This window comes from Microtus pennsylvanicus, chromosome X (assembly GCF_037038515.1).
Source record: "Microtus pennsylvanicus isolate mMicPen1 chromosome X, mMicPen1.hap1, whole genome shotgun sequence".
In the NCBI taxonomy this organism is placed as follows: Eukaryota; Metazoa; Chordata; class Mammalia; order Rodentia; family Cricetidae; genus Microtus; species Microtus pennsylvanicus.
In genome coordinates, this window is record NC_134601.1 from 56,304,041 (window position 1) to 56,319,472 (window position 15,432).

Here is a 15,432-nt window from a genome sequence, read left to right on the forward strand (position 1 = left end):
AGCTCTCCAGAGTACCAAAGTGAAACGAGATCTCTGAGTCAGGGAGCCCAGGTTCCAATCTTGGCTGCACAACTGGCTGCCCTAATAAATCTCTGCCTGTTTCTAAGTCAACGAGAAGAAAGCACATGGTACTCATGTTCCAGAAATACCATTTCTCATCTGCGTCTTAAAGCATCAATCAAAGAAAAGCGTGTGTGCATACAGTCTCTTGTTCCAGGAAGATCTTCAGACCGAAATTTATCATCTTCAATTATTTGCTTTAACCATTCAAAGACAGAACGACCTTTTATCCATGCTGTCCAAGGGGGCTTTGCAAACTTACCACGGGAAATTAAAGACACTATTTGGAAGGATGGCCTAATTTTCCCAGCAGTGTCCTTGACCATGATTTGAATGTTGTGCTGCTCAAAACTCGAATCTACTTTAGTCAGTTTAAAGGAACAGCTCATGCGTTGACCTTCTTTATAGATGTTTTCACACTGAAGAACTTTCCCCAGGCTGCTGTACCTACAAGATAAAATGAGACAATGCTCTGAGTTATTTTGAAGAAGGTCAAGAGACAAGGGTAGTTATTTAAAAAAAAATGGCAGAAAGAAATATCCATGAGAAACAATATATGCAATAAAGCATGATCGTTTTTAAGAGCCCGATTTCTAACATGGCTCATTTCATATTCTAGGAGAAAAGATTGTCCTTTGACAATGGGCATTAGTACTCACGATAGCCATAGGCACTGGAACCCTCCCATTGCTCTTCTGTATGAGGGGAGAAGTTCTGAAGCCAGAATGAGAAGGTTTACCCCTTCTGAAAAGGCAGATATACCGAACCTCAGTGGCTTCCCTCTGCTCCACTCTGTCTCTTTCTTCCCGGCTCCAGGAGTGGGGGGGGGTAGTCATAATGACATTCGTCTCTACTTCTGTTTTATGTGTGGATGTATCCATGGGTGTCTGCACATATGCATATAGAGGCAAGAGGGGAGTGTTGGTGTTTTCCTCCATGGCTCTCCACTTTGTAACTTGAGACAGGGTGGCTCACTGGTACTTGGCTTACATTTACTGATCAGCAAGCCACAGGGATCCTTCATTCTTCTCTATGTTAGTACTAGGATTAAAAGCACACATCTCTATACCCAGCTTTTTTTTTTTAAGAAAAAAACATGAGTGCTAAGGATGTGAATGAAGATCCTCATGGTTACAAAGTAAGCAGTATATGTACCAAAAAGGCCATCTCCTCAGCACCTCCCTTTCGCTACTTCTGATTTCCTTATCCATGCATTCTGCTGGTCACCCCATCCTTCTACTTTAATATGTATTCTGGGCAATTCCTAAACTTGACCATTCACCTCAGAATTCCTCCAAGATTTTGTAGGTTTTGTTTGTTTGTTTGTTTATTCCAGACAGGGTCTGTGTGGCCTGGAATTCACCAGGCTTGCCTGGAAATCACAGATACCCACCTGCCTCTGTCTCCTGAGTGCTGGGATTAAAGGTGTGCGCCACCACCCTGCTCATCCCAGACTTTAAGGATTCTTCCCGTTTGCCTCAGCCATTGACTGAAGACACCAAATGTACCTACCCTATCCCTCACCAAACTGCCATTTCTGCCACATTCCCATTTCTCCCACTCCGTGTTCATTTTCTTGATGTTCCTTAAATACTTTGAAATAATGAACCTTTTTTTTTCTTTTTTCTCCATATCCTAGCACCAAATTCTGTTTGCCAACTCTCTTGGAGTCTCATCTTCTGTGATATTCCCACTGGTCACCCCCTAATTCATGATCTCACAGCTTCAGACTTCATACTTGACCCCTCTAATCTTCATTACTAATGCCTTCTCATTACCGCCAGATCAGCATTTGAGCACACGATGACTTTCGCAGTGTTCACTCTACCGTCCAGCTTTAAGAATTAGTGCTGCTGGCATCCTAAATCCCATTTCATCTCTACCCATGCCTTCCCAAGTGACCATGAGCACCTAGACAATGTGTTTATTACACTCTCTCTGTCTCTCTTTCACATCAGCTATCAGAGAACTCTATTTTTTAGGAACTGGAACAAGACAAGGTCAAGTCTTACATCATCTGCCACAGTTGGAGTTGTGCAAAGGTTCTGTAGAAAAGGAAGATCACTTTTAAAAATGAGCAAAGAACAGAGAGTCTCAAACCCTTGACCTGTAACCTCAGAATTATCTGTAGTTCTTCCTGAGCTCAGAAAACGCAAAATCCTGCTGCAAACCAGGTTTGTTTTTTTTTTAATGAAAATGTAATATGTTTACTTACAAATACTACAAAGCAGTGTTTTGATATAGAATGTCTGTCAAGAGAAAGTTCATCCCTTTATGTTACTGTTGTTGAGACATGGGGTCTTGATGGCCAGACTGGCCTCAAACTCACTCTGTCGTCAAAAGATAAATTGAACTCCTAGGATTGTCCAGTCTCCCCCTCCAAAGTGCTACTATGATCATCTAAAAGCACGAAATCTTTCCTCTTAGTTGTAAGTCTCTATGGATCATAAAAGAAAACTTCTAGAATCTTAAATTATGGCCATGAGCAGTTTTGGGATTAGACAGTCCTGGAATGTTTTCCAACCAAAACAGAAACTAACACTACTAATGACAATGTCTTCTTACATAACAAAAGCTAGTGATAAATGTGACTTTTAAAATATAATGAGAGGAACTCCTGTGATGTATAGTCTTCTGGGTTCATTGTTCATTTTGTACCCCCGCCAACAGTTCATAGATAACTCGTGGACTCTGAAGGTGATTAATGTGTGTGGGGAAGATCCCTACAATTCATCAAGTTGACAGGACTGGAGCTCTTCAGGTCAGGCTCTTTCCAATCCCAAACGACTCTGCTATGATACAAGTCACCGCTCTGGCTTGACAAACCATGATTTTGAATTAAAAAAAAATAATCTCCCCATTTTCTGACTGGGGACTAGGGCAAACAGTCTGGCAATTAGTGCAATGTGATCTACATGGATACCTAGGCCATTGTTCGGGTTTGCTAACCAATAACATGTCTGGACTCCCTTGCCTTTGGGGTTTTGATTGAAAGGAATCCATCTAGGGAAGTGGAGGGGAGGAGGAAGCATGGGCTTGATGCCAATTCCATGTGGAAGGAGAAGTGAGAATCACTGAGTGGTGACTGTATCTGCAAGGGAGCACAAATAACCAACAAACATTGGTATCTCCAGCCCTCAGGAGCTGCCATGCTGACCGTCAATCACGATTCCAAACACTTTTTATATAGCAGCCCCCAACTTCAGAAGTAGTTAACATCACCATCCCCATTTTACAGATGATAAAACCAAGGCTCAGAGATAAGAAAGGCTCATTACAAGTAAGGATTTGAGCACACACATAGTCTGGCACCAGAATGAAGAAGTTGTGGAGTGGTGAGAGCAGACAACACAGGACAACACCGTCCAACAGAAATGGGCCATCCAATACAACAGTCACTTGTGACCTCTGGAACTGGCTGGTCAGACGGAGTCAGCGAGGTTTTAATTTCGTTGAAATTAAACTGTAAACAGCCTGTGGTGGTTTGAATGAGAATGGTCCCCATTAGACATATACTTGAATGCTCCATCCTTAGTTGGTAGAAACGTTTGGGAAGGATTCAGAGAGGTGGCCTTGTTGGAGAAGGTGTGTCCCTGGAGGTGGATTTGGAGTTTTGGAAAACCCATGCCACTCCCAGTTAGCTATCTTTCTGTCTCGTAGTTGAGGGTCAAGATGTGGGCTCTCAGCTACTGTTCCAATGCCATGCCTGGCTGGCTGCTGTCTCATCATGATAGTCATGAACTCTAACCTTCTGGAACTGTTAGCCCCAAATTAAACACTTTATTTTATGAGCTGTCTCAGTCATAAAGTCTTAGCACAGCAATAGAAAAGGAACTAAGGCAGAGTCATAAATAGCTAGCCTCTCCTGTACTGAGCAGCCAAGTCCACACTACGTAAACCATGGAAAGAGCCTTCTGTCAAATGACCAGCACTGGAAATACATTGACAAGAAGTAGTATCTTTGATAACTGACCACTGGGGTGTCAGCAAACCACCACTTTCCAGATCACTCCTTGAGCCATGTCCAGTTACAGATTGTGCTCTGCCAGAATGCTTCAACTTGGGGCCGAAGGCCAACTCAAACACTGTCTGTTGTCAACTGTGACAAGAGCCTGCACCATCTCAGAGAAGAATGCTTTGCCAGATTAATCCCAAGGAGACTGTCTTAGTCAGTTAGGGTTTTTATTGCTGTGAAGAGACACCATGACCATGTCAACTCTGATAAAGGAAAACATTTAATTGGGGCTAGCTTACAGTTCAGGGGTTTAGTCCTTTATCATCATGGCAGGGACATGGCGGAGTGCAGGCAGATAGGGTGCTGGAGAAGGAGCTGAGAGTTCTACATCTGAATCCCCAGGCAAGCAGAAGCAACTATGTGTCACACTGAGTATAGTTTGAGCAAGGAGACTTCAAAGCCTACCCCCACAGTGACACACTTCCTCCAACAAGGCTACACCTACTACAACAAAGCCACACCTCCTAATAGTGCCACTCCCTATGGGGGCATTTTCTTTCAAACCGCCTCAGGGACATTGCACGGCTTGCACTGAGTCTTGGTTTTTGCTAGCATATCTCCAGGGCGTGCGCACCTCCTCCTATTTTTTTATTTAATAGATCCTTAAAGACTAGTTCACCCCAACTGTAATAACTGGATTGCTTTCCTTCAGTCTGTTGTAAAATGAGGTCATTTTAAGACTCCCCCTCACTCTCTTTCTAATCCCCTCCTATAGACACATTTCTAAAGGCTTTCCCTGTGATAACTCTGGGGTTAACAACATAATAAACACAGGCATGCTACCAATTCCTAAGGTATCTTTCAAACCTATACTAACATCTCTCTATGCCTTTCACTGCAGCACAGAGCCAGGCGACTCCTAAAGGCTTAATTCTGTTTGTTACTCTGCTACCAAGTCTTGGGGGGGCAGATGTACTCTACCCTTCTTTTTCACTCCCGGACTATAGAGATCCTGCACCGCTTATACTTCTACGTCCTCATCCTATCCCCGACTGTTCTCTAGTTTTGGATCCTACCAAGAATTTCATAACTGATTTATGTAACACGTACCCCAAGTGTCGAGTGCTGGGGGAAGCAAAACACTGCCTCTGCTCGCAAAGGAGATTGCAGCCTGGAGAAGGGAACTACCACCAAGTAAACAGGAAATGATGATGCACTGTGCAGGGCATCGTGACACTCAAAGGTACTGCTGAGGATATGTCTCCAGACTTGAGAGGTACAGGAAGACAGTCTGAAGAGGAAATTGCATCTTAGCGGAGTGGAGGACAAACAGGATGCATTAGGTCAAAGGGGAAGGTATGGACTGTGAGAGAAGGTAGAATACGTTCCCACTGGTCTAGGTAAAGATCCCTGTTTGAGTACCACTATTCTGGGTATTGAAGAGACCGTGTAAAGAGCGGAAATAAATTCAGTGTAGGCTGTAAGAGGGGCAGAGGTCCAAGGAGGGGGATGAGACACGCTAGACAGGTTGCCAGTAGCCAGGCGATCAGGGGCTTTGTCTGTCATGTTGAAGAGTATAGGCTTTACCATAAAGGTACAAGAGCGCCACACGATGCATAAGAAAAGGTGATCCAGTGGGTACCAACAATGGGAACTTTTACATGGAGATGGGGGACTGGGAAAAAGAAGCCTACAGAGTTGACCACACAATCTTAGGACCACCTGGCTTTACCTGTGGTGTGTCTCAACCTTATCAGGCTGACCCTCCCAACCAATAGGGAGGAGGGTGATTGCAATGCCCCGGGACATTTAGGAGGATTTCACTCAACAATGAAAAAGTGATTTGAGGGATCTGACATGCCAAGCCTGGTTTATATAGTGCACACTTGCACGCACATATATATTGAAATATCATGTGATAGCCCATAAATATGCAATATTTTATGCATCATTTAAAAATAAATTTAAATGAAAATACCATATGGGGGTTTCGCACTCTGCTTCATGATCTGGCCATACCCATGAGTGTTTTAATATAGTACGAATATCTTCCATGATGTAAGCAGGCAAAATGGTCACTCTAAGAAGATTTTGCTTTCTTTCCCTAAGGTCTTGTGCATGTTGGGCAAATCCTCTACCCCTGAGCCACAGGCACAATCTGATATTCCAGAACATACATCTTCAGAGGCGCTAGACATGGTCCCGTGCCTTTCTCTCAGAGATGTTTTATGGAACAAGTGAGGAGAACAAGGCCATGGAGAGGACAGATTCCCAAGGTTGGACTCCTTTCTCCAGCCAGCTGTCACGGTGTCTCAATATCCTTGCCCTAGATAGATTTTGTTTTTTTGTCAACTTGACATAAACCTAGACATATCTGGAAAGAGGAAAGGAGTCTCTATTGAAGTATTGTTTCCATGGGATTGCTCTGTGGGCAAGGCTGTGAAGAAGCATTTTCTTCATTAGTGACTGGTGTGAGATAGCCCAGCCCATTGCGAGTGGGACCACCTCAGGGCGGGTGGTCCTAGCCTGTGGAAGAACACTGAGTATACCAGGGGGAGCAAGTAATTAGCACTCCTCCATGGCCTCTACTTCAGTTCCTGCCTCCAGGTTCCTGCTTGAGTTCTAGCCCTGAATTCTGCTCAAGAGGAGCTATAAACTTTAGGTTAAAAGAAACCCTCTCATCCCCTGGCTGCCTTTTTTTATCATTTTATAAAGAAATATAATCATGACTAATGCAATATTCATGATTGATAGGGAAATAGATAGAGGAGGGTGGGTAGTAGGTACGGTAAGAGGGTAAGGAGTAAGTTCAGTGTTCTACAGCTAGCAGGGCTAGCGCCTATAACAGCTAATTACAAAGATAAGAAATGAGTTTGAAGGCTTTCAGCATACAGAAACAACAGTTTTTGAGGAGAGAGATAGGTATTTAGCATGACTTTGTCACAGCATATAGCTTATAAAAACCAAATTATAATATCATATTCCACAAATATTTACAAATATCAAATCAATGAAGTCTTTTGGGCCTTTATAAAGCGTAAATAAACCTGCTTGTAAAAATCCCCCAGTTTCAGGCAGGCATGATGATCCCAGGAGTATTGCCACAGTCTGGGGCCAGCCTGGGATACACAGTGAGCTCCAGGCTAGCCTAAGCTACAGTGTGAGAACCTGTTTCAAAAACAGAGAAAGGAATGTAGTGTGTGTGTGTGTGTGTGTGTGTGTGTGTGTGTGTGTATGTGTGTGTGTGTGTGTGTGTGTGTATTATGGATCTTGGGAATTGTGCTGCTTTCTTTTGAAGCCCATTTTATATGGTATGTGATGTGTAGAATTTCATTCCAGTGACATTCTTGAAATAACAAAATTATATGGACGGAGGACAGATCAGTGAGTGGCTGCCAGAGGTTAGAGACTTGGGTGAGAGGAATGAAAAGGAGGACGGGAGGGCAGAGGCTATCAAAGAGCAACTGGCGGGAACGTTGTAGTGGTGGAGACATGTGGTGTGATAAAAGCTACATAGAACTCTACACACAAATACACACGAGACTGGTGTCATGTGACAAGGCCATAGACTGTCGATAGCAATTTCCTGGTGTTTAGATTGCTCTAGAGTTGACCACTGAGAGAAAAGGAGTGAAAGGAGTGTGGGGTCTTCCCAGATACTTGTCGCGCTAGTGTGGGAATGGGCATTTCAAACCAGGAAGTGCTTTTAAGTTGATGTATTTCCTAGTCAGCTGTCACTTCTTCTTGTGGTGTTTTTGGTGGTTTGGTTTTTGTTCTTTGTTTTTTTTAAGGGTGGACATTCTTTTACCTTTTTATACTTTTTAAACATCGTATTACATTTATTTATTCATAGGTATTTATTTAGTGGGAGGTACACATGTCATCAAGCATGTGAGGAGGTCAGAGAACAACTTACGAGACTCACCACGTGGGTTCCAGAGATCAAATTCAGGTCTCCAGGCCTGGCAGCAAGTGCCTTTGACCTGCTGGGCTTTCTTAATGTGTCTTTCCTTTTTTATTTTTTTTTCCAGATTAGTTTTTAAGTTCCCATACCAAATAATGTGTTTCATTACTAATTACTCATCTACTGCCTTCATAGATAAAGAATAGCCTCATCAGGCCATGACATTTGCAAGGCTCTGGTGGTTTGTTGCTTGTTTGTTTTGGAGGCAGGTTTCTCTGTGACGCCTTGGCTGTCTTTGAACTCACTCTGTAGACCAGGCTGGCCACGAACCCACAGAGATCTGCCTGGCTCTGTCTCCCAAGTGCTGGATTTAAATGTGTGTGCCACAACTGCCGGGCCAAGGCCCTGCAGTTTTATCCCCACCACCATATATGAAGAATAGGCTATTCCTCTTTAAAATAAGGCTGACCTCAAAGGCTCCCAACACAACCACAATGTTCCAGTTAGTCTGTTGCGCCTAGAGTGCATGCTCACCAGTAGTAAAGAGTATAGTTTGTGTCAGGACTTGTATTCCTTCCGGGAAGCCAGGAACACTTCATATAGCTCAGGTTGTGCGAAATACACTGGAGCTCAGTCACAGCAGACTCAGGATCACCTAGAATGTCCAGGTAAGAGTCCTTGTCATGGAAAGTAGTTATCGACCTAACCCCTAATCTCCACACCCATTGTGCCCAGAAGTCACTTAGGACAGTAAAAATGCAAATGTAATTCAGTCACAGCTTTCCTTCTCACCTCTTTATACAACAAAAGCATCTTTTGTGGGGCTTTTGTTGGTTTTTTTTCCTTTGTCTTAATTATTCATTCATTTATTTTTGTTTACATGCAAATTCCAGATCCTCCATCCTCTCCGCTCACTTCCCCCCACCCCACTCCCATCTGCTCCTCAGAGAGGGTAAGACCTCCCCTGGGAAGTCAACTTAGTTTGTCCCGTCCCCTTGTGGAGGCAGGACCAAGCCTCCCCACCCCCATGCCTAGGCTGAGCAAGGCATCTCTCCATAGAGAATGGGCTCCACAAGGTCAGGTCATGCATTAAGAAAGCATCTCTAAAGGAGCCTTACTCTTCTTCTAACTAGAGAAAATGGTGAAAAGTCAAATAATATTTCAGCCATATTGAGTGACTACGGAATAACTGAATGGATGTAAAAATACAAACAGCCCCTATATTCTATCATTTTTATTAGTTGTTTTAATTAAAATATAATTGTGTCACTCCCCCCTTCTCTTTCGTATCCCCATCACCCTCATATCCCCTTTCCTTCCCCTCAAATTGATGGCCTTTTTAAAGCTGGCATATGTATGCAGAAATATATAAATTCAACCAGCTGAGTCTGTTTTTGCTGTTTGCTGAGTATATGATTTCAGGGCTGACCAGCTGGTATTGTGTGTCTGTATATGGGTGTGTGCATGAGGGAACAGGTGCCTGCAGAGGTCAGAAGCATACAGCACCCTGGAGCTGGAGTGAGAGGTGGCTGTGAGCAATCTGACACGGATGCTTAGAACCTAAGTAGGGTCCTCTGGAAGAGGCAAGCCTTTTTATAAAGACAATTTACCTGCCTTTCTTCTCGTCAGTACTGACATCTAGGGAATTTCTAGGGGATCCGAAGCCTAACCTAAGCTTTAATAGTTGCTTGTTGTATGCTGTGGTTTTAGGTGTTCTCCTATCCCCCTTCTCTGACATGGTTTCCTAGGATGACCTGGAACTTGTCATGGAGCACAAACTGGCTCTGAACTTGTAATCTTCTTATCTCATTCCCTTGAGTACTTGGATTAGAGGTGTGGATCACTAAGATGGCCATCTTTATCTTTTGTTATTCTTTATTTTGTTACTCTTTGTTATTCTTGCTGGATTTTTTTCAAGAAACTGGCTCAATCTCCTGACTCCCAACAATTCTTCCTGTCTCAGCCTCACAAGGAATGTGACTACCGGCACTTGCCACCAGACGTGGCCTGAAATCTTCCTGATACACATCTTTCTTGATAAAGAGGTTTCATTTATCATGTCCCTACATTATTTAATGCCTGTGTTTAAAATGTCAGCCTTTAACCTTCATGCTTCTTGAAGGAATACTCTACTGAGCCATCATGAACCATTGTATGTCACAATATAACTGCTTTTCAAGTTAGTGAACTTCCAAAATTACAAATATGGTTGGCCAAGTTGGCTTTGTTTTGGTTTTTCAAGACAAGGTTTCTCTGTGTAGCCCTGGCTGTCCTGGGACTCACTCTGTAGACCAGGCTGGTCTTGAACTCACAGAGATCCACCTGCCTCTGCCTCCCGAGTGCTGGGATTAAAGGTGTGCGCCCATCATGGCCATGCTGGTTTAAATCATGATCTCAGTTACCTGGCAGTCGTAACTTTTTTTTTTTTTTTGGTTTTTCGAGACAGGGTTTCTCTGTGGCTTTGGAGCCTGTCCTGGAACTAGCTCTGTAGACCAGGCTGGTCTCGAACTCACAGAGATCTGCCTGCCTCTGCCTCCCGAGTGCTGGGATTGAAGGCGTGCGCTACCATCGCCCGGCCAGTCCTAACTTTTATACCTTTAAGAGCAGTGCCTCATACGGTTTTTCTTTTGCTCAGCGCAAATCAGAGAACGCCTTAAACAACAAGTCATGCAGTGCTAAGGTTTAGAGGCTGGAGATGGGACCTGAATCTGCCTAACAAAGGGCCAGGATAATATGAAAAGACAAAATGTGCAAAAATATTTATTGTCATCCTCTCAATCATTGTAGGAGGTAGGTGCTCCCATTTTATAGATGAGGAGAATAGGTGGGGGCAGTAATCTAACCAAGGTCACACAATCAGTAACTGGCAGAACTGGGATTTTTAAATGGTGGTGGGTTGTGTCAGGGAGCATTTCTTGTAATTAATGTAAGCTCTTCCCTGGACATAATAGAAGACACAGAAGGATTGTGGGTAAAGCGCAAGTAGGGACATTGATCCTCACCACCCAAGAGCTTTTCCTCTGACTAGTCATGTCCTGAAACTAGGCCAGCATACTTATTCTCCTTTGGCATTCTCCTCCAGATATACTTCTGCATAGCAGACTAATTTCCATATGGCACAACCACAAGAGTGCTATAGGTTCCCTAAAGTACTGAGCCTGAGACCTAGAGCACGCCACTCCAGCCTCTTCTCCATCGTGCAGCCCATCTGGAGAACAATGCACGCCTTACTTATTTCAGCTCAGTGTGTAAAGCACATTTTAGGGAGGAAGGGATGGGAGAGGGAGTGCGTGTCAATGTGTGTGTGTTAATTTTTCAAATTAAAGAAGAAAGCATTCTAACTATGTAAACATTACTATTATTCAAACTATCTGAGCTACTTGAAGCAGCAACATCCTCAAACTTATCAGCATCCGGTACAGGGCCTGACCCTTATTTGACTCAGCAAAACTTTGAGAATGAAATGAAGCCACCAACCATGAATGTGAGCACACCAAGCAACTGGCTATGCTCTTCACTCGCAAGGGAGAACATCTGGATCTGTTACCTTCAGGGGGCGAGATGCACTTTCTCCTCACCGCACTAGGCTTCTCGCTTTCATTGGTACTACATTGGGAGGCCACTTGCAGACAGATCTTTTCATTTAGGGGTACTTCCTTTAAACGACGAGTTTCTGGAGCAATTATCTGAGATTAGGAAGATAAAAAAAAAGTAACTTCTACAGCAAACAAACAAAAAAAGGACACTTAAATCACAAAGTCTTAGCAGACCCAAGTGTATAAGAAAACTAATCCATTCCTAGATAGTGTGGGTGAGTGGTTTTGAAAGGGTTATTCTCCTCTTCTGCCATGTCTGTAGACCTGCAATGAGGTCTCAGCCCTAGTTTCGGTGGTCATAACTTAGAAGCGGAGAAGCAAGACACTACTGACATTTAATAGACAGAGGCCAGGAATGATACCTGACACCCTGTAATGAACAGGTTAGCCCACCTTTCTCCTACAATAAATAATACGCCTGCATTAGGCACTAGTACTACCACCTGCCACTGAAAATCTCTAGTATAGATAGATTCCCACATTTAAGGGTATAGCCATCGTAAAATTTACTTAGACGTCTACCATGATAGCTAGCATCAACTCTCTACAAGCAAACTGACAGGAAGCAATTATCAAAATTCCATCAAGACCAGGCTTTAAATGGCCACATAAAACTCCAGTCATTGTGGTGATCTCTAGGGATCGAGGGCCAAAGAGACCCTTTTCATTAAACACCTTTCTGTAGTGTCTGAGCAAGTTTCGACTGTTTTGCTATATGCACTTACACGCTTCATCTGGAACACAGAAAAGGATAAATAAGCTTTGTGAAATTACAGATTCCCAGACATTGCAGAAATCTAAGAGTAAATCACAGAGCTGCTTATTATGACTTAGAGCAACGTTATTAAAGGGCTCTCTAGGAAATTGACATTGCCAGACGTGAGAGGAATAATTCAGAATGAAGCGGATTTTAATCAGAGTTCCAAAGAGCACTTCCTGTTTTGCAATAGTTCCTGACTCAAGTTTCCCATAGTATTTCCTTTCCTAATTTCCTGGTAGCCATGAAAAGAGGGGAAATGGTCACGTCGCTTAATCTACCACCTCAAGCAACTAGTGTGACATTTTGCATGCCTGCTGCTGGCTGGGCCTGAGGGAAACTCCAGTCACCTCTGAAACAAGGACATGAGGATGCTCTCAGGAAGTCGTCAACAAATCAGTGATGAATATACCAGAGGAAAGATGTATATGGACACCGAATAGTTCTTAACCACAATTAGGACAGGACTCCGAAAAAGTGGGGCCAGTAGGTCAGAAAAAAAAATAGATCTCTTCAAGTAAAATCCAGGCTCAGAGAAAGGAGGTGTTGACTTGATAGTGTGGACACGGAGAATCCAGCAAAATTATGGTTATCCTCAGCGGGGCCTCCGGCTATTCATAGCCAAGGACATTTTTTTTCACAAGGAATTCTTGATTCCTTGCCAAGAAATCTACTTATCATTTGGCTTCCCATATAAGCTGTCCCTACCGGGAAGAAAAGTACAGTGCTGACAGAAGTCTTCCTGGAATGCATCATCAGTTATGATTGTCCCCTTAGGAATGAATGCAGCCTGAGGAAGCAAGGTCTCTGACCGCGCCCATGGAGCTCAAGCCCAGCCCTCGAAAGTGCCATAAAGGTGGCAGGAGGACTTCCAATGTAACTCTCACCAACCTCACTCCCTTACTAAGTCCAAGCTGCTGAATGAGCCTGGCCGACTCGAGGATTCTTCCTAAGTTTCGCCTGGGAGATGCGGTCCACTCTCTGAGGACGCCAAGGGACAATGGATGGGCAAATATCATAAATGAGGGCACAGTACTTATCTCAAAAGTGGAACACTGGGTTCAATCCCCAGTATCTCAAGTTTCGATGTTTTTTGTTTAAAATAATTTTTCTAGTTTAAAAAGAATTTCTTAGAAATTATAAATTAGGATCATGGGGGAGTGGGGGATCTCAGTTGCCTCATTATCTTTAGATACTGCTTCAGCTAGAAAGCTAAAGAGTTTTATCAGCGCACGCCTTTAATCCCAGCACTCGGAAGGCAGAGGCAGGCGGATCTCTGTGAGTTCGAGGCCACTGGTCTACAAGAGGTAGTTCCAAGACAGGCTCTAAAACTACAGCAAAACCCTGTCTCCAAAAACCAAAAAAAAAAAGAGTTTTATTATACTCGCATTTTTAAATTAAAAAATGCTTTCAAACAAAGATTTGAAGATTATCTTCTAGGCATATGAATAATAAAACAGATATTTAAAGGTAATGGTTTTGAAGTCTCTTTCTATGGTGGTGCATGCCTGGATTCCCAGCACTTTGGATACACAGGCTGAGGAATCCGGAGCTCAAGGCTAGCCTCAGCTACATAAGGAGGCAGAAACCAGCCTGAGATACAGAAGACCCTGCCTCAAAAAGAAAAGCTCCAATTCCAAGCTATGTAATATTAAATTGCTACAAATAAAATAGGGGGCTTAATTAGTAATGATCACCAAGTGAAACATTCTTGCCTGTATCAGACAGGAAACGCACTTCTTCCCAGCAGAATTACTGCACTCTGGTAGCTGCTATGACAGTATGCTCCACCCCTCTGGGAATCCGGCCTTCTAGTAAACTGCATCCAAGCCCAAGGCTGCAGTCCTGGATTTGTCCATCTCCCTGACAATGAACACCCTCTTGGCTCCGTCACACCTTTCCGGCTAAAGAGTTCTTTCCCAACAGGAAAGGGAGCCAGCCTCAGCTTAGGCCTCTGTGCATGCCTGGACCCAAGAGCCTTTGATTTATTCTTCCAGCGGGACTTCCCTATCTCTCGGTGATGAAAGATAACCTAAAATGCATTGCCAGAGCTGCTTTCTACTTGCCAGATTGGAGACTTAAGGGACCTGGACAAAACAATGGTAGAGGGATACTAATGATATCAATCTTTGGCTTTTTTATATATATTAAAAACCCTGTCTGCATATCTCTATTGTCTCAATAAGCAAGACTTACTGAGCAGACTAAAAGCAAACTGCAGACTTGATATCATTTAGCAACTTGGAAACACTGGGCTTCTGTGTACAGTACCTGCTGTTCAATAGGTCGAGTGACTACATACAACTCTATAGATGTACTGAGGTTGCACCCAAAGGACAGGAAGAGAAGCGCTGCTCCTGCCACTCATCTGCAGCCTCCCAGTGGCAAACTCAAGTAGGTCTAGACACTAGTGCCTCTTCAAAATTCTGGACAAGCTCAAGCCTGAACACCTCTCTCACCAGACACAATGCAAGATTATTGAATAGATGTGCCACCAAGAACATAATCATCCCACCAGGCCATCCAAAATTTATTTAAGTCCTCAGCTGATTACTTCTAACAGGCAAGGTGTAATTTTTCCCCTGTTATTTTTCTCAGGCACCAGCAAATGTAAACCCACTGACCACTAACATCGCATCCTTCCATTCCCCGTGGCATTGACTTTTAGACCCAAAGTTCATGCATCTCTAGCGGTAGACGTGAACGAGGAGATGCTAAATGTGAAAATGCTCTGCGATGGAGGCCCATATCAATACAAGAAGAGCTGGGCGGTGGTGGCACACGCCTTTAATCCCAGCCTTCGGAAGGCAGAGGCAGGCAGAAATCTGTGGGCTCGAGGCCGGCCTGGTCTACAGTGCGAGTTCCAGGACTGGCTCCACAGTTACTGGGAAACCTTGTCTCAAAAAAAAATCAAAAAACAAGTAAGTAAGGAAATAAATAAATAAATAAATTCAAGAAGATAGAGCTACAGACAAGAACATAAGAGCAAACATCAGTAATGGAACTGATTACTTATTGGGTGCCAAATACATATGGCTATCCAGTATTTTCTCTCAGGACAATCAATTATATTCAATCATCAAGAATTAGCAAATATTTTCAAATGTTTGATTTTGTTGATGGTTGTTTCTACAAGTCTCCCCAGGAGACATCTGGGAAC

At 43.4% G+C, this 15,432-nt stretch overlaps 1 protein-coding gene across 1 annotated transcript in view; it reads right to left on the reverse strand.

The window, feature by feature from the left end:
• The window catches only part of Il13ra1 (interleukin 13 receptor subunit alpha 1), a 61,103-nt gene that overhangs the window by 31,113 nt on the left and 14,558 nt on the right, over positions 1-15,432 (reverse strand). Inside the window, exons 3-5 of the mRNA XM_075957616.1 lie at positions 11,467-11,605; positions 8,454-8,574; positions 323-507 (exon numbers count right to left, since the gene is read on the reverse strand). Coding sequence (XP_075813731.1) covers positions 323-507; positions 8,454-8,574; positions 11,467-11,605 — 445 coding nt within the window. The remainder of the gene's footprint in view (positions 1-322; positions 508-8,453; positions 8,575-11,466; positions 11,606-15,432) is intronic.